The 19,402-nt window shown below is 49.1% G+C and overlaps 1 protein-coding gene across 2 annotated transcripts in view; it reads right to left on the bottom strand.

Moving 5' to 3' along the window:
- The window catches only part of SCARA3 (scavenger receptor class A member 3), a 34,482-nt gene extending 20,524 nt beyond the window's left edge, over positions 1 to 13,958 (bottom strand). For both annotated transcript variants that reach the window (XM_043891200.1, XM_043891199.1), the window contains exon 1: positions 13,650 to 13,958. In XM_043891200.1, coding sequence (XP_043747135.1) covers positions 13,650 to 13,656 — 7 coding nt within the window. In that variant the 5' untranslated portion in view covers positions 13,657 to 13,958. The remainder of the gene's footprint in view (positions 1 to 13,649) is intronic.
- Between the last annotated feature and the right edge of the window lie 5,444 nt (positions 13,959 to 19,402).

Below are 19,402 nucleotides of genomic sequence, written 5' to 3' on the forward strand. Positions count from 1 at the left end.
AAAAACAGCAAAGCTGTTTTCTACAAGGGATGGAGTGGGGGAAAAGACTACAGAAAAGATTCACCGTCCTCTCACTCTAATTCTGTGTATAGTTTGGACTTCTAAAAGTATGCTAAGTTTTACATATTGAAAAATTAAATTTTATTAATAAAAATACTTGGAACCCGATAAGCCTTGCTTGCTGGAGTGAATACAATAAATATACTAAATGCAGAAACAAGGAAAAAACTAATCTACTATGACATAGTTTGGACTGTGTAACCTCAGTCTAGGGTGTGATAGGGTAGGATTGGGGAAGAAGTGCAAACAAATCTTGAACCTTCAAAGAAACTTATTCTGTTGTTGTAGCATGGGTAAAGCAATTTGGAAGTTATTTTAGATTAATTCAAGGCTGAGCAGATAGAGTTAATGCATTGATTGGTTTGGACCCAGGGATCTCACTATGGAAAAGGGGATCAGAAATATAGAATGGAAGAGGCAAGAAAGAACCCTCTGGGGATGGACTGAAGTTGAAGGCATCAGTGGGAATTCATAATTTCAAAAATGTGTTTATGTATGCAGATATTTGTTTACATCCACATATATGTATAGAGGTATCTATATGTGTAGCTGTGTGTAGACATATAACTTTGTTGAAATTTCCAGGAAGCAAAGACATCAAAATAGCATTGAGCAGGCCTAGCAACCCAGATCTTGGGCTCTCATACCATTTCCCACTAAAAAGAGCCAGGGCACCTTGAAGAAATGATTAATTCTACAGTTGGGGCAAAAGGTAGACAGAAGATGAATCTGGAACATCTTGCTATTTCAGAAATTAAGGGACTGCTCAAAAAAAAATGGTAGGGGCATGTCACAAGTATATGGAAACCAGCCTAAACAACTTGAGTACTGAAATATTTATGTAGAATAATGCAATTATGAGTCATTGAAAAAATAGGAATCCATACCACAGACAAACTGACAGGAGAAGGGAGGGCTCTTATTACTTCTGGAGCTAGGGGATCAGCGATCATCATGGTCAGGACCAGATCAGGCAAGAACCATCAATGGGTGCCAGCTCTTGGGAAAATTTTGATGAAGAACAGCATGTATGTCTGTTTATGTATAAGCCTTTACACACCACCTTAAAGTGTCTCCTTACAGACTGCTTATTATTGCAGAGGAGGAAAAAAGCCTCAGTAGTTATACATTGAGGAAATCAGGCAACACTGACCAGGAGAGGGACAGATGGACATGGTACATCTTTAGATGTGACAGCTGAGCAGGACACACCATCATCTACGAAATTTATTGGCCGAGAATGCAGAACCCCGATTGAATCATGAGGAAATATGAGAAAAACACAGCATGAAAATTGTATTTAAAAAGTTGGTGGGGGACTGTACTTTAAAAAATATTAGAGTCTAAAAAGACAACACTATGTGAACGCGACATGACAACCAAATACAGTCGTTAATGTCAGAATGGATCCTGTGCCGGAGGGAAAAGGAAATCTATTAATGAACATCAGAATACATATGGTAAATTAGATACAGAATTGAAGCAAATTCAATAGTTCATGACTGTACCCTGATCATCTTCCTGTTCCTAGGAAATCCACTCTGAAGTGTTCAGAAGTAAAGAACCACGATGTATGTAAATTACCCTCAAGAGCTTCAGAAAAAGTAAACAGGAAGGAAATCCAAAAAAGAGAAGATACAGCTATACATATAACTGATTCACTTTTCTATACAGCAGAAAGTAAAACAACATTGTAAAAGCAACTGCACTCCAATACAAGGACCCTGATCAGTAACAGTATCATAACATCCTGAATTTCCTGTTTGAGTTTCCTCTCCATAGTAACAGACTCCGCGTACCCCCTATGTGATGGAGTTAGTGTTTTCAGCTGTGTGCATGAATGTGTGTGTATGTGTGTGTGTGTGTGTGTGTGTGCATGCTTTGGAGGAGGGTGGGCACAGCAGCAGAAGGAAGGCTGACAAGGATGGGAACCCTTTCTACGTATCCTGAGAAATCAACCCCTCAGCCCTGTTTTGTGTCTTGGGCTGCTACCCCGTCATCAATCTGCCAAGAGCTTAGGAGGATAACTCTGCCTGGGAGGTTACCAGCTCTGCCATCAGTTTTCCATAAAGCAGCACCCCAGGCGAGGCGGTGCCTTCTGTGCTGTGACCACCAAAACCTCACCCTAACTAGTGGGGCCCTCTCACCCCCAACATCTCAGCCAGAATGACGCTGTTGGATATACCGCAGCCTTCAGGGTCCCTTGGGGAGGTATTCCTTCCATTCTTAGAGCGGGGACGCCTTCCAGGCCTTCCTGCCCGTTTCTCATTTCTCTCCTCCCCTGGTGGGGCTTCTCTGCCCACCCCCGTGATGAGGTCTCCTCCCTGTTCTGTTTCCAGGGTCAATTTCATTACTTTGCTGCTTATAGCCTTTGGAGGGAATCTGGGAAGGCTTAAATCAAGCAAGATTAACACTAACCTTCAGTGAACACTCCCTAGGAAAGCACACAGCTCTGTCATAACTCTGCTCTCCTGTCGAGAGCCCCAAGATGGGCAGTCGTGAGCAAGTGGGAATCCACAGAGACCCATCTGATGCCTCGTGGGGTAGCCCATGAGAAGGGAACTGCTGGTGGGCACGATCTCAGCTCTCTTTAGACGAGAGACTTCACAAGTGTTTGGCCCCATTCCCTTTGCTGACATCTCGGCTCCATAACTCACTGCACTGCTCCCCAGAGTCCCCAAAGAGATCTTCCCTTTCTAATCCTTCAAACTTCCTGTTTACTAGCGCTGAACCACGGACCCTGAGGACCCCTCATTTACCTATGTCTGGAAGGCTGTAGCAACTGTCCCAGCCCTGTTCCTCTGAATGAGAACATAATCCAAAGCATTTGTGAGGGTTTTAGAAGCCAAACTGCTCGCAAGCATGGACTCATTATACTCGCATTACACCACGACTGAGCCAGTGAGAGGATGGGAGAGGAGACAGACATGAAGAATGGAGAAGAGCTTGGCTGGAGGACACAAAGGCGATGATGGGCGAGATGCCGGTGGATGAGGCAGGATCTGTACCCGGTCCTTGCACCAGACCAAGTGGAGTCGGCAGACGCAGGAAAAGAATCTCCTCCCCAGTCCGTCTTCCGTGCTGCCTGTTCCCACGCCTTCTGGGGCACGTCATTTAGTGTCGGATGCCCTGGCTTTCCTGTGTTTTCAGAGAGAGGGGGACTGGGAAGGGAACTTGTAAGTCACAGAGCCCACTTGTCATGTTACAAAGGCTCAGAGAGGTTAAGTGATCTGTTAGCTAGTCAGTGGTTCCTAACTGCCCAGCAATCTGAAAAGTCAAAGTGTCAGTCGCTCAGTCGTGTCCAGTTTTTCGCGACTCCATGAACTGTAGCCTGCCAGCCTTCTCTGTCTATGGGATTCTCTTGGTAAGAATACTGGAGTGGGTTGCTGTTCCCTTCTCCAAGGGATCTTGCCAACCCAGGGATGGCACCCGGGTTTCCTGTTTTGCAGGGAGACTCTTTACCATCTAAGCCACCAGGGAAGTGATCTGAAGCAAGATGCAAATACACTTATGGAGTTCTTGCACAGCTACACACACACACACACACACACACACACACACACACACACAAAGCCACAGAGCTCAGAAAGGCCTCATCCATCTGGGCCCGGCATCTGTTTGCACATCTGGCCTGCCAGCAGTTTGTCACCTCCTTGAGGTCAGGAAGTCTTTCCTGGGCCTCTTTCAACACAGGGCTGACCTCATGCGGATATTCAAAAAAGATGGGTTTACTGACCCTTTGAGAAGGCCTGCATCCTTACAGTATTGCTAACTTCTGCCCTTTTTGATTAAGAGCTCAGTTTTACACACACACAAAAGTTTAATGACTTAAAATACGGTTTAAACATGATCTATTTTTAGAGTTCTCCATGGCGAGGGAGTGCTGGGGAGTTCTGATGAATTCAGGATGCAAAGGCTTAAAGGAGCAGAAACTTTGAAAGAATATACAGGGAGAGGCCTAATGTTTGGATTGAAAAGGAATGAAAGAGGGGTTTGGGGGTGGTGCAGCAAAATCTGGGATCTGCTTCCCCTCCCTTTCCCCAGAGCTACAGCAAGGGTTATGATTTTTCGCTCCTAAAGGCTAAAAATACTCCCTTTTTGTGGGAGAGGGGTTTAATTTTCTCCGTCTGTGCCCAGTGATCACTTTAGAATCCTACCAGCATTTTTACGGCCCTCTCAACTCAGGCTACTGATAAGTCACTTCAGTCGTGTCTGACTCTATGCGACCCCATCCCTGGGATTCTCCAGACAAGAACACTGGAGTGGGTTGCCATTTCCTTCTCCAATGCATAAAGGTGAAAAATGAAAGTGAAGTTGCTCAGTCACGTCTGACTCTTCGCGACCCCATGGACTGCAGCCTACCAGGCTCCTCCGTCCATGGGATTTTCCAGGCAAGAGTACTGGAGTGGGGTGCCATTGCCTTCTCCAGCTGCAGTTCTCTCCTGCATCAAATGTAAACCATCCATGAAATCAAGGGCTTCTTGACATGATGAAAACTAAGGAACCCCATCATGTCAAATATTATGGGCTGCCGGGTCCTGGGATGGTTGGAGAGGTCTCCATAGGTGTCTAAACGAGGTCACCTTTCCAGGAAGGCAGAAATAGGCTCTAGTTGTATTTTGTCTCTCTTTTTCATCCTTCTTTCATTTTGCTGACTCCAGGATAGAGGCTACTGGGATGGCAGCGAGTGGGGCTTGGGAAAGGAGTATACCCTTGGGATAGGGTAATGCCTGAACTCACGAGTATTTGGGTAAACCTCTCTTTTGGGACAAACTGGGGACAGCTTGCTGTTTGGGGTACCAAACCTCAAAGACTTTGTATGTCTGTTTCAGCCTCCCCTGTTCTAGAGGGGGCTGTCACGAGGGAGCATCCCACATGACCTACCCAAGGCATAACCGGCCCCACACTTCAGCTAGCGATCTCTACCCAGATTCCAAGTAGTGAACTTTACAAACAAATTAGCCTTCGAAGACAGCGCCGCAAGCTCAGTCTCATGCAGCAGTGGCAACCACTGGAGAGTTGAAAGCGCCTCTGTTTCTTCCATACCTACGGTCATGTCATCCAACTCAAATATCAGAGGGACAGCCACAAGGGAACGCCCTTGTTTTTTCAAGCCTTGACTCCCACAGAGCCACGTCTAGAGAGTTCGATTTGAAGGTTCCCGAGTGGGCACGTGGCTGGGTGTGACTCCTGGCTCCGTTGAGGTTAAACCAGGTTCACCTCTCCCCTGTGGAGGCGGAAAATAGCCCCAACCTGCTAACACAACTGTGGTCGTCGACTCAGGCTCGCTTTTGGCTGACCAAAAATGTGGAGTTAATTCACTCTTTGGCCTTTCTGGGACTGCAGTCTTCCATCAGAGTCAGCGAGGGGGAGAGATTCGAGGAACTGAATAAAAGGGCTTTCTTCAGGAACTTCAAGGAACATATTTTGATGATTATCTTCTATGGAGTTCACAGAGTGGGTTTTCAAAACAGCCAATTGGGTCAGTAAAAATAAAGATTTCAAACTCTTCTCAGGAACCAAGGCTATATTTAAAGTCGCAGAGAAACTGTAGTTTACGGTCGGAGAATGCTGTAATTAAGGTTGAAAAACTGTTTTCCTTGGAAGCCTTCTGCCATGACCCCCTCCCCACAGTCTTCCGCTGCAGATGCGTCTATATTTGGGTGGGAATCCGTCTGTCCCTCTCTGCTCTGATGAACTGGTCCTTCCCTTTCAGATTCTCCTGCCCAGGAGGTATCATGCTCTGCTTCCCTGTGACAGTTGCCGCCTCTCAGCATCTTGATCCCTAAAATCCATATCTGATGCTCTGGGACAGGCATTACCTCTCCCCCTCTCCCCTCCCCGCCACTCCTGCCTGAATTCTCAGAGCCAGCCCACAGCTCCCAGCATCGGCTGCCTTTCATGGTTCCTGTAACCACAGAGGTTGTGGGCAGACTCCCTCTCTATCCTAAATGACCTTCCTCCCCTTTCTTGCCCTCCATGTTCTCACTGGGGCATTCTTGGCATTCGGGTGGCACAGACCTCTACTACACAAGGTTCACCCACACTGGGCAGACATCTGGCATGGTGACCCACACAGTGTCAGGAGCAATCCCTGGTTATTTTGATAAACTCAAAATGCCAACTGGGGGACTTCCCTAAGTGGTCCAGTGGCTAAGACTCTGCACTTACAATGATGCAGAGGGCCAGGGTTCCATCCCTGGTCCGGGAACTAGATCTCACATGCCACAACTAAGAAAAGACCAGATGTTCTGCAATTAAGAGTTCACATGCCACAATGAACAAAGATGGAAGATTCTAAGTGCCTCAACTAAGACCCGGCACTGTCAAATAAATACAATTTATTATACATACACATAGGGCTTCCCTCGTAGCTCAGTCGGCAAAGAATCTGCCTGCAGTGCAGGAGACACGGGTTCGATCCCTGGATCAGGAAGATCCCCTGGAGAAGGAAATGGCAACCCACTCCAGTATTCTTGCCTGGAAAATCCCATGGACAGAGGAGCCTGGCGGGCTGCAGTCTACAGGGTTGCAGAGTCGGGCACGACTGACTCCCTCACACTGTCACTGTCGTACATGTGTGTGTGTGTCTGTGTGTGTAAAACGAACGCCAGTCCATATTCATGGGTTCCACATCTACAGGCTCAACCAACCTCAGAAGAAAATATTAAAACTTCCCAGAAAGTTTCAAAAAAGCACAACGTGAACTTGCTGAGTGACCAGTGACTACTTAGAAAGCATTTACACCGTATTTACAACTATTTACATTTAAACTGGCATTTATAGTGTATTAGATATCATGAGTAATCTAGAGATAATTTAAAGTATATGGGAAGGGAAATCCAAAGAAGAGGAAATATATGTACGTGTGTGGCTGATTCACGCTGTACTGCGGAAACTAACATCGCATTGCGAAGCAACAATGAGTCCTGAGTCGCTCAGTCGTGTCCGACTCTTTGACACCCCATGGATTATAGCCAGGCTCCTCTGTTCATGGTGTTCTCCATGAAGGAATATTGGAGTGGGTTGCCATGCTCTCCTCCAGGGGATCTTCCCAATCCAGAGATAGAACCCAGGTCTTCTGCATTGCAGGCGGATTCTTTACCATCTGAGCCACCAGGGAAGCCCCCCAAAGAAACTATACTCCAATAAAAATTAATAAAAAACAAAACTAAACTGGAGGCTGTGGGTAGGTTAAAGGCTAATACTATGCCATTTTATATAAAGGATTTGACCATCCTTGGATTTTGGTATTCCATGGGGATTTTGGAATAAAACCCCACTGATATGGGGGGTGGTATCTGAGAAGAGCCTCTGGGCTATTCACTCAGCACAGCAGACCTCAACCCTCTCCCATCACATACACACTGGTCTCCTCTGCGAGATAGCATCTCCTCCACTGCCCTTGAACTCCACAAATCCAGTGGATGGGAGGGGTAGGAATCACTAGTTTCTTGATCTTGACCATCACGTCTGGGCCTTCAAACCCCTCACTCTCTCTGCCTGTCACCACTTCTGGTCATGCTTTCTCTCACACGGGGATTCCCCTTCTGTCTCTGGGCTCTGCGTGCAAAATAGTGAGAAAACCATCAACTTCATGAGCTGCTGAGACAACATGTGAAAAGTACCAGATACTTGATAAATGGGAGCATCGGCCATTTTTTATTACAATTATTTTTCTGTCCTGCCTGAAATCTGCTGTCATTTATTCCCCTTCCCTAAGGTCTGTCACACTCAGGACTGGTTTTCAACCTTCAAAAAATCCAATGTTTCCTTTTCACTCAGCAATCCGCTTCCTAGGAATTACTTTCTAAAGGGATAAATATACCACTAGGCAAAGATGGACATGTAAAGATTATCACTGCATGCTGTGATAAATGCAAGGAAAAATGTATGTACCTAAGTGCCCATTGATAAAGGATTGGGCTTTCCTGATGGCTCAGACAGTAAAGAATCCATCTGCAATGTGGGAGACCTGGGTTCAATCCCTGGGTTGGAAGATCCCTTGGAGGAGGGCATGGCAACCCACTTCAGTAATCTTGGAGAATCCCCATGGACAGGCTACAGTCCATGGGGTTGCAAAGAGTCAGCCATGACCGAGCAAATAAGCACAGCACTAAGGATTGATTAAATAAACTCTTATAAAGCCAGACTGTGGAATATTATGCAGCTGTTAAAAAAGAATGCAGCGCTATACTTATTGCCCGAGGAATATGTCTAGGTTCTATTGTTGAAATTTAAAAATACATATAAAAATACATATATAGTATAATCTTACCTATGTGAAAAAAAAATCTGTGCAAATAAACACAGAAGAATTTCTGGAAGAATTCTCATCCAAATCTTATCAATTTTCTCTGAGGGGTAGGAGTTCATGTGAGGGCTATTTTTTTCCTTTTCTGCATTTTTCAAAATTTTTATACTGGGGATGTATGGTAAAAAGATTCAGTGCAACCAGTGATGCAAAAAGCCTATGTCTACATCCTGGGGTACCATGAAGGCACCCTTTCTTCTTTCTACAAGCGAAGCTCAGCCACTCATGTCTCCATCATCCCTAGGCCCCCGTCTCCTCTTTTCTTCTCTCTCCTGACCTTCCAATGAGCCGGCCAGTCCCACCTTGAAAATCTCTTCACGCCTGGCCTGCTTCCTGCTTTAACCTCTTAGCTCTCTTTTTCTCAAACTTCTCTAACACAAGGCCTCTCTGGGTTTTTGTTTCAAACCTACCCACTCTTCTCTCAGTCTAGGCCACCTGTTTTTTTCAGGATCGAATAACCCTGAGCAAAGCCTGTCCATTAACAGTCAATGCTGTTGACCATTTCCTCCTTCTTGGAACTTTCTCCTCTCGGTTTCCATGATATTACATCCTCCTTCGTCCCCTGTGTCCCTGACCGCTCCTCTTGGCTCCTTCACAGGCTCATTTTCTTCTTCCCTCATGGCTTTCTCTAAAGGTAGAGATTTCCCAACATGGGTGAATGTCATTAGAGAACTAGCAAGCAGGCCATCTTCTGACAAACCTGCTCAGGGCCTCTCCAAAGTCAACAGGACACAGTTGGAGTCCTTGGCATGGTGCTCAAGGCCTCCTGGTCCTGTGGCTCCCTGCGTTTCTCTGCCAAGCCCTCAGCCTCCAAGCCAAACTCTCTGCCCATCACCCTTGAGTACACTTGCCCAACGACAGCACCCAGCTTTGACCAACACGCTTCCCACCCCTCCTGCCTGTCTCCTGCACGACCCCATCCAGACCTTGCTCACCTTCTACTACATCCTAAAGCCTTCCCCACCTGCCCCAACGTGAAAGGTTCTTTCTCTCCTCGGATTTCTATGGAATCTACTCTCTGTACCATTCACTGGTGCCTTCATGACATCCCCCTGGATTACTTGGTTCTCTTCTGTTTTTCCTAATTTTTATTGGACTATAGTTGCTTTACCATTTTGCTTTAGTGTTCACTGTAAAAAAAAGTGAATCAGATAAATGTATACATATGTCCCCTCCATTTTTGGATTTCCTTCCCACTTAGGTCACCATTGAGTAGAATTCCCTGTGCTATATAGGAGGTTTTCATTAGTTATCTATTTTATACATAGTAGTGTATTTCTGTTATGCAGCTGGGGCCCTGGGATGTCAAGGGAGATTGTGGAAGGTTTCCCGAAACTGGGGGAAAGATACACAGGAACTGCCCCCAAAGGCCTTTACAAAACCTGCCAAACCATTCACCAACATCTACTGAGAAGCAGAATTCTTTATCTTCTCTTCCAAATAAGCTTGAGAGGGGAGTCTTCAGTTATTAAAATCACCCCAGCTGGAAGGCAAGGTGGCCAGCGTGCACCACCCCCACCCCCCATCCCTGCAAAAGGCCATTTTTATTGACTCTGTGCACCTTTGCCATGTCAGACCCCCCTCCAGTGCCCTGCGGTCTGGGGATGAAGGTCAGGCTTCCAAAACAGACCCAGTCTGCATGTCCATGAATGGATACATCCCCCCTGCCAAGCAGCGGGAGGTAGATTTTCCGGGATCTCACTGCTGTTTTCTGAGTCCCCCTGCCCTCGTGCCTGACCTTTGCCTTCAGCGTGTGGGCATGGCTCCTTGATTCCATGGGGAAGGGCTTTCCCCCCAGGCTTGGGGGACAGCAGGATGTGGGTCTGCACATCTATGGAAGCTGAGGCCAAGTCTCTCTGGGCACAGTGACCCATGCGGCAGGCCTGCCTCTAACCATCTCTTTACCAAGTCACTTCTGCTTGGCCCTCGGCCCAAAGCTCCTGGGCTGAGTCCCAGGGCACCAGGGCAAGATGGGCCTCGGGACCACCAGCAGGAGGAAGGCAGGCTGGAGAAGGGAGCACTGACCAGAGCCTCACGTGTGGCCAGGATCAGAGCCTGTGTCCTTGACTCTCAAATCAGTCACCTCTGCAGTGAACCCAACTGCTCCGCAGGGACCTCATGTGGCTGGAAGGGGCTCTTGCCACGGGACCCTCTCACTGGAGATGTGGGAGCAATTCCACAGGTGGCTGTTAAAGGCTCAGACAAGCCAGTGGGCAGCTCCCAGCTGGGCCCATCACCAGGGGCGGTGGCAGCTGTGTGCCCTCAGGTGTGAGAGGGGCTGGACTGGGGGCCTGGGGCTGGCTTGCATCAAAAGATGCGGCTGCCTGGGAGGCCCGGCTGCCGGCCAGTGGGCATGCTGGTGGGAGGTGCCTCAGGGTGGAAAGAGTTTGGCTGGCAGAGCGGGCCTGGCGCCTGGCGGCTGGCGGGGGCACTCCTTAGCAGACCTGTTTTCTTGTCTAAGTACCATCCCCACCAACCCCCACAAAGCATAACATCACCGTGTTTAGCTTTGAGCGGGGCTGGTGAGCCTTTGCCAGCACATGTAATCCTCAGATCCGTGGCAGATTGGTGGGAGAGTTCGAAGCTAGCTTCCCCCAGGGAAGGGCCATCCTGGAAGGGGCTGGGCCCGTTTTTCTGGCACTTTCCTTTTTCCATGTGGGGAAAATAAAAAGTTCAGATTCTTCACAGTCCACAGATTCCCCAGGGCCAAATATTGACTGCTTGGCCTGGCTTTTCCATCTCAGGTAGAGGTGGCAGCTCTTCCTGGCTCCCAGGGAGGACGAGGGAGACAAAGAGGGAGACTCTACAGGGAGGCGTAATGGGAACACACCCGGCCTTCTCCGTAGCTCTGAGGCCCGGGCCCAGGGATGTCATGGGAGATCGTGGAAGGTTTCCCAAAACTGGGGGAAAAATATACAAGAGCTGCCCTGAAGGCCTCAGCAAACAGGAATTCAGCCCCCTATGGTGGTGAGGCTGCTCCTTGAGAGAAAAGGGCAGGCCTCGGGCTTCTTACTTGGAGCCCACAGCTCCCAGCCAACAAGCCAGTCCTCCTCAGAGACCTCCTCTAAACACCCATTCATACCAGGTCTTTCCTTTTCCTCCTCCACTCAGAGGAGTGTTGTTGCCTCACTGACTTTCAGAAAGGAGGGTCCTGTGTTCCCAACTCCCTCCCCGGGAGTTGGGTGTGTGTGTGTTAGTCTTTCAGTCTGACTTTTGCGACCCCATGGACTGTGTAGCCTGCCAGGCTCCTCTGTCCATGGGGATTCTCCAGGCAAGAATACTGGAGTGGGTTGCCATGCCCTCCTCCAGGGGATCTTCCTGACCAAGGAGTCAAGCCCAGGTTTCCCAACATTGCAGGCAGATTCTCTACCATTTGAGCCACCAGGGAAGCCTCCCATCCCCACAAGAACTGGGCGTCTCCTCCATGTCAGAGGCGTTCAGCCCTGCCTGTCTTTCCCTCACCATCTTTTCTCCCCAAGTGTTCTTCTGCAATGTTGGTGGAGCCAGACCTCTCTGAGAACGTGCGGTGTCTTACCATCATTACCCAGGTTCAGAGCAGTGTGGGCCCCGAGCCTGTGGTGAGAGGTGGTCTCAGACCTTTCTGGAAGCTTCTGGTAATGACCTCCCCGGGGTCACTGACCAGGCACAGGACTGCATCACAGATGTGGGAGCTGATAACAGGAGCTCAGTGAGGGAGGCCCCTCTCTACTGCTAAGGGAACTCCCTGGAGTTGGTGATAACCTGCTCGCCTCATCCCAGGAAGCTCAAGACACGGTGAGGCCACCAGGGAGCACAGACAGAGGGACCAGAGACCAGAGGGAAGGGAGAGGGATGCACGTATGAGCGAGCACACGGGCCTGGAGGTCAGGAGCCCTGGGCTGGCCCCCTGACTGGCTGTGACTCTTACGCAAGTCCCTTCTCTCATCCACATGCCCAGCAGTGTAATTTGCAGGTTCCAGTGCAAAATAAAACTGCTGAGCTCCGTTGCTTAAAAAATTATTAATAATTTCAAGACAGGGGACTTCCCTGGTGCTCCAGTGGTTAAGACTCCATGCTGCCAATGCAGGGGGCATGGGTTCGATCCCTGGTCAGGGAACCAAGATCCCACATGCCAAAAAAATATTAAAATAATAATAATTTTAAGACAGCAACAGCAGACCATTGAACCTCATGAACGGCCCTGGGACCTTGGGGGACTGCACAGGTGATCCAACCATGAGGCCAGTCCTACCTGCTTGGGCCTCAGTTTCCCCAACCACATAGCATGGAGGCTGTCATCAATCACAGGTTTACCCATGAAGCCTTTTCCTCACAGGAACCCTAAACCCTTCTATGGCAGACAAGGCTGCTTCGCCAACACCCCGTGAGAACATAGTGGAAAGCCCTGTGGATGACCTACAAGCCCTTGGTCATTCTAACATTCAGTTAGTGGAAGAGGTGCTAGGAGCAAAAGCATCTGCCCGGCTCCTATGGAAGGATCAGCATGAAGTAGGTGAGACAGGCTCAAACCTCAAAGTTTCCAGACTCACAGTATGATTCCAGAGCTGGCTTCTCCCTTAGCCTGAGAATGAGCATGAAGCCCAGATGTCCACTCTCCCTGGCCTCAAGAAAGCCAGGGTCCAGGGATGAACATCTGGGACCAGGTTTGCTGCTTGTTTCCATCCCAGGAACTGGCTGCAAGGACCACTGTGGTGATGCTCACTGGCCCAGGGAGAGCTCAGGCCTGGACCACTGATCTCCGGCCACTGCTCTGTCCCCAGGAGGTCAGAGGTAGGTCAGGCAGGGTTCAGAGGTTGGGAAGGGCAGGGCCTGGGCTAAGAAACAGTCACAGCAGGTCTCTGCTGGGATTGAAACTCCCAGAGGAGGATCCCATGGGGTAACTGGTTAGACGGGGGCTGCAGCAGACTGTGAGATGGGTGTGCTACATGAAGGCGACACTGCTAGAAGGTTTGGGCTGTAGCATCATCCCGTGCTGACTGGTTAAAGGTATCAAAAACTTCTCTGGAAATTACAATGGCTTTTCAGGCAAGAGCAATGACAGATGAGAACATTCTCCATTCTCCCTCTCCTCTCCCCCTCCTCTGGACTTCAGGGCTCCATCCTGTCCTCCTAAGACTTCTCTCTGGACGATACGAAAGGTGTAGGGAAGCCCTTGCCATCCTCCCCAGAGGAGTCCTCCGGTCCTCAGCCCGCCCGCCGAGAGATGCCCGCCGCGCCCGGTCAGGGTGGAGGGCCCCAGGGGGGCTCGCCTCGGAGCTCCCGCGCGCGGGCTTACCTTTCATGGTCCCCGCTCCGAGGCCTCAGGCGGGCCCGGCCGGAGGCGGCTCGGCGGCCGTGCGACCCCGAGCTGAAGCCTGCGGGTTCCCGGAGGGCAGCGATCGATCGCCTCCCTACGCGCCGCCCGCGGGAGTGGGACTCGGTGCCGGAGTCGCGCCGGAGCCCCGGCTGCGGAGGCGGCGCGCCGAGGGGAGGGTCTGCGGGGTCGCCGGCTGGGGGCGCAGCGCCCCACCGCCCATCCCGCCGCGCGCTTCCCGTGGAGGCCGGCGAGGCGAGGACTGCGGCCGCCCCCGGCCCCGCGCGCCCGCCCTCCCGCCGCCCGCCCGCCCTCGCGCCCTCCCTCCTCGTCACCGCTTGGGCCCCGGCCCAGATCAACTTCCTTGCTCTTTTCAAAACTGCCGCGGCCCGGCCTCTTTGTGCGGCCCAGCGTCCCCGCTCCCAGTCCGGCCCCCCGGAGACCCCGCGCGGTGCGCAAGCCCCCGAGCCCGGCCCGGCCGCAGCTGCACCGGGGAGGGGGAGAGGGGAGACCCAGGGAAGGCCGCCTGGTGGGTGGGGGCTCTGGATTTCACCCCTGGACCTTTTTTTCCTCACCCATCTGAGGGGTAGACGGATTTAGGATCCCCGGGTGCCAGCCCTAACACCCCACATTGTCTGGGACTGTCCCCCTTTAGGCACTGAAAGTCCCGCATCCCGGAGAGCCCCTCAGCCCCAGCGGGGGCAGACCAGGACGGCTGGTCACCCCAGCTCTGCCACTCTGGGCGAGTGGCTTTGGGTGGCCAGTCCATGCGGTTTTCTGCCAGAGAATACTGGGCCCCGAGCCCTCCCAACTTGTGTGACTTTGTCCCTGGAGGGGCCTCGGGTGTAAACAGTGACGATGTCTGAGGGAAATGGGCCTCAGGCAAGGAGTGGTGATCTCCCCAGAGTCCCTCCACCGGGAGCCTCACAAGTCATCCTCTGATGAGACACTTACGGAGTACCAGCCATGGGCCAGGTCCTGCCTCAAACTCTGGGCGGGTGGGGAACATTCCGCACCGTCCAGGTCTGCCTGTGGTTGTATGGTGTGAGGAAAGACAGCAATTTAACAAGTAAATGTGCTGAGGTGTGACGAAGGCCATTTTTGGTCAAGCGTGGTGGTTGGTTGGTGCAGGGGGAGACCCACTATAGCGTGCGACCACTTGACCTGCCCTCTTTCAACTGTCTCCATCTTCACACCTCCACGCCCACCCCCATCTGGCCCTTGGAGTAAAGTGCCAGTGTGTGCTCAGTGGTGTTGACTCTTTGCGACCCCAGGGACTAGCCTCCCAGGCTCCTCTGTCCAAGGGATTCTCCAGGCAAGAGTACTGGAGTGGGTTGCCATTTCCTCCTCCAGAGGTTTGTAAAGTAGGTCAGGCCAAAGGGGCAGGGAAGCTTTCTCCTAAGCCTAGGAACTGAGAAGGGGCCAAGGACAGTCCATTCCCCCACACCCCCACTCCCAACCCTGCCCCCCCACTCACAAATCTGAGCCAATCAGAAAGGGGGATGCTCAGCTCTAATTTCGTCTACTTCCCAATGGCAAGTTTCAGATCAGACAGTGCATCCTCTCCATGATTTCAGGTGAACCTCACCATGACCTTGAGAAAGGGAGCCAAGAACCTGCTGCCCATTTTACAGGTGAAGAGACCGAGGTTCAGATAGGGTTTTGCCTACCTAGTAGTAGTCATGATGTACTCCTGGGGCTTTGAATCTGGATTCCAAGTCTGCCACACGAACCGCAGTCTCCTACACTATGACATGGATCAGGACAGCGCTTTGTAAACACTAGGGAGATAGCCACCCCAAAGGGTCCTTTAGGTGGTTTACCTGTGTATTAATGGGTTTGATCCTCATAGCAGTCCTAGGAGATAAGTACTATGATGGTCTTCATTTCTCAGAGGATAGATATTGCATTTAGCATCATGTTGCTCTAAGTGGAGATGTCGGGATCTGAACCCAGGGAGGCTGCTGAATCCAGCATCTTTGTCCTTCACCCCAGGGTACACCATCCTGCCCCTCACAGAAGCTACCCAAATATTTGTTAAAAGAAAGAACAGACAAATGATCCTTGGCTTTCTCCATGCTTTCTTTAGTTGGCTAGATCCAAGATGTTTGGTGAGAAAAGGTCCTAACTCTGTACGCAAGGGTGCCCTCTCCCACACTTCCTTGCCCGCTTGGGATCAGAGGGTGTATGTATCCTGTGGTGTTGCTATGGTAATGCAGATGCAGCCTCAGAGAAATGAAACATGCCGGTGTGTGACTACAGATGGGGCCTGGCTGAGCAGAGCTGGACCCAGGCCTGAAGAGGTTCAGAGGATGAACTCCTGCTCCAAAAGGACACTGGAAAGAGGAGCCCAGCACTGCGGAGTGGTAGGAAAGAGCTGGGGACCCACTGGCCAAAGTACCAGAGTAGCTCAGAGAGGGAAGGAGGGAGAAAGAGGGGGTAAAGGATGATCATAGATCACGATCATAGATCACAGATGAAGAAGGGAGATCGACTCCTTAGAAATTACACCAGCCTTTGGGTGAGAGCTTTCAGCTGCAACTTCAGGCAATTTCTATCAACAGCCAGAGTGCTGAACCCAGGGCCAACTGGGATGACTTCCCCTGAGGGACCAGATTTTGGAACTGTTAGGATGTGGCTCAGCTGGGACTTGAATGCAGAGGCACCAGACAGGGTGGGCGGGGTGGGATGGGCTAGGGAGACTGCTTAAAGCTGTTTTTAACTTGAGTTGGGTTGGGGAAAGTGTGGGGACAGTTGCTTGTGGCACATATACTATACTTATGTTGAAAGTCAATGGCAATCACTAAAGAGCAGAGGTCATTTGGAGGAAAAAAACGTAATCACTACTGGTGGAAACTTCCATGTATTAATGAAGATAGGAAGTCCCACCCCAGTCCTTTTTTTATACTGAAGTATAGTTGGTTTATAATATTGTGTTAGTTTCAGGCATACAGCAAAGCGATTCAGTTATATATGCAGGAGACCTGGGTTTGCTCCCTGGGAAGATCCCCTGGAGGAGGGCATAGCAACCTACTCTAGTATTCTTGCCTGGAGAATCCCCATGGATAGATGCGCCTCGGGAGTCAGACATGCCTGAGCAGCAGCAGCATACATGATATCATATAATGTTTGTCTTTCTCTGTCTGACTTACTTAAGTAGGGATAATACTCTCTATGTCCTATGTCCATTCATTGGTGGTGTTCTTTCTTTCTTTTTTTTTTTTTGTTCTTTCATTTTTTATGTCTGAGTTATAAGATCAGCTTAACATCTCCTTCAATCGTAGAGGCGATCAGTCCTGAATGTTCATTGGAAGGACTGAAGCTGAAACTGAAGCTCCAATACTTTGGCCACCTGATTTGAAAAACTGACTCATTAGAAAAGACCCTGATGCTGGGAAAGATTGAAGGCAGGAGGAGAAGGGGATGACAGCGAATGAGACGGTTGGGTAGCATCACCGACTTGATGGACATGAGTTTGAGCAAGCTCCAGGGGTTGGTGATGGACAGGGAAGCCTGGCGTGCTGCAGTCCAAGGGCTGACAGAGTCAGACACAATTGAGCGACTGAACTGAACATTTCCTTAAGTCAGTCGTCTGTTGATGGGAACTTGGGTTGTTTCACATCAGTTCTTGAGCAATGTTATGATTTGCTTGGAATAAAACCTTCCAGGGAGCTCCCCAAACACTTTTCTATTTACTGCTTCAGGAAAAAAAAAGAAACACAACAATTCTTTCTCCTAAAACTCGATTCCTCCACTAATGCCTTTGACTCCCTCCTCCCCCACCCATGCTCCTCTCAGCATTAGGATTTTGCTTCCATTTCTCCTTCTTAAAATAGAGCTTCAGCCCTCAGTGCTCACTGAAATTGCTCCCCTCCTCCTGGTTGCCAAATAGAATAGCCTTTTCAAAATCTTTTTCTTCTTTGCCATTTTGTGGAATAACACTGTAGTGGTCAGGGTGCTTCAGGGACATAGAACCAACAGCTGGCATGCTGGAGGTCCAGGGAAGAGTCAATGTTGCAGCTCAAGTCCAAAGGCAGTCTGCTGGCAGAATTCCCTCTTTTCCTCTTGAGGCCTTCAACTGATTAGACAAGGCCCACCATTCAATGGATGGTATTCTGCTTGACTAATTGAAATCTTAATCCCATTTGAAATACGTTTTCACATCTAGAAGCATCTAGAATAATGACTGACCAAATATCTTGTATCATAGCCTGGCCAAGTTGACACAGAAAACTAACCATTACAAACCATCACAAAGCAGCTCTTTATTGAAATGCTCTTCTTTTCCAGGTTACTTACTTCCAGTTCTCCTTCTACACTTCTTTGACTCCTTTTTCCATATACCAAATAGGAAAGCCTGTTTTCTGAATGTAGACATTCCCTCCCCTTATAGTAGTTGGTGTGACAACCTACTTGTCTTAACAGGACAAAAAATTTATTTCTCACATCACAATCTAATGTGGGCTGGACACTTCCCTAGTGGTCCAGTGGCTGAGATTCCATGCTCCTGTTTGTTTGCCAAGAAAGTCCCTTACCACGGTACCACCTGCACTGCACATAGCAAAATATTCTTGAAAAGAAGAAAGGGTTAGTCCAGTGTATTTCAGAACAGGGTTCAAGCCACATTGGTCATAAAGGAAAATCTAAAACCCATTTCCCCATTGGCCTCCATTTAAAGTAATAAACAATTCCTGGAGGGGGGTGGGTGGGAATCTGTCAACATTCTTGAGTGAAGACTTGTCCAGAGAAGCATTACGTTACTCTATCACATTACCATTCCATTGAGGATAAGGCCTTATCTATCTATTTCTGTTTATCATCTATCTATCATCTGAAAGTTGCTCAGTCCTGTCTGACTCTTTTCGACCCCATGACTATACAGTCCACGGAGTTCTCCAGGCCAGAATACTGGAGTGGGTAGATTTTCCCTTCTCCAGGGAATCTTCCCAGCCCAGGGATTGAACCCAGCTCTCCTGCATTACAGGAGGATTCTTTACCAGCTGAGCTACCAGGGAAGTCCTACTGTCTATTATATCTATCATCTATTATCTCTCTGTGCTACATGTGCTGTGCTAATTCACTAAGTCTTGTCTGACTCTTTTGTGATACCATGGACTGTAGCCCACCAGGATCCTTTGTCCGTGGGATTCTCCAGGCAAGAATACTGGAGTGAGTTGCCATTTCCTTCTCCAGGGGATTTCTCAACCTAAGGATCGAACCCGTGTCTCTTATGTCTCCTGCATTGGCAGGCAGGTGCTTTACCTCTAGCGCCACCTAGAAGTCCATCATCTCTCTATGTCTATTTGTCTATCTTCTGTTTATCACCAATTGTATCTATCATCTATATTACTTGTCTTCAATTCTATATCTATTTATTAATATCTATCTGATATTTATCTATCTATATCTAAGTATACCCAATCTACACCATGCAATATTTGGGCATGTAATACATAATAGACATCTACCTAATGATTTTTATTTTTTATTGAAGTATAGTTGACTTTATATTTAAGTCAATAATATTAGCTTCAGGGGTATAACATAGTGATACAGTATTTTTAACTGTCTATATTTTAGTAAGAGGAAGACATTCTTAAGCGAGACAGGAGACCTAGAAACTATAAAGGAAAAGATAAGGAAATTTCACTACAAAAAATTTTTAAGAACCTCCATAATGAAAGGTAAAAGACATGAGAGCTTGGTAAAAACATCTGCAATACACAGAGGATTAT

This window comes from Cervus elaphus, chromosome 29 (assembly GCF_910594005.1).
Source record: "Cervus elaphus chromosome 29, mCerEla1.1, whole genome shotgun sequence".
Lineage (NCBI taxonomy): Eukaryota > Metazoa > Chordata > Mammalia > Artiodactyla > Cervidae > Cervus > Cervus elaphus.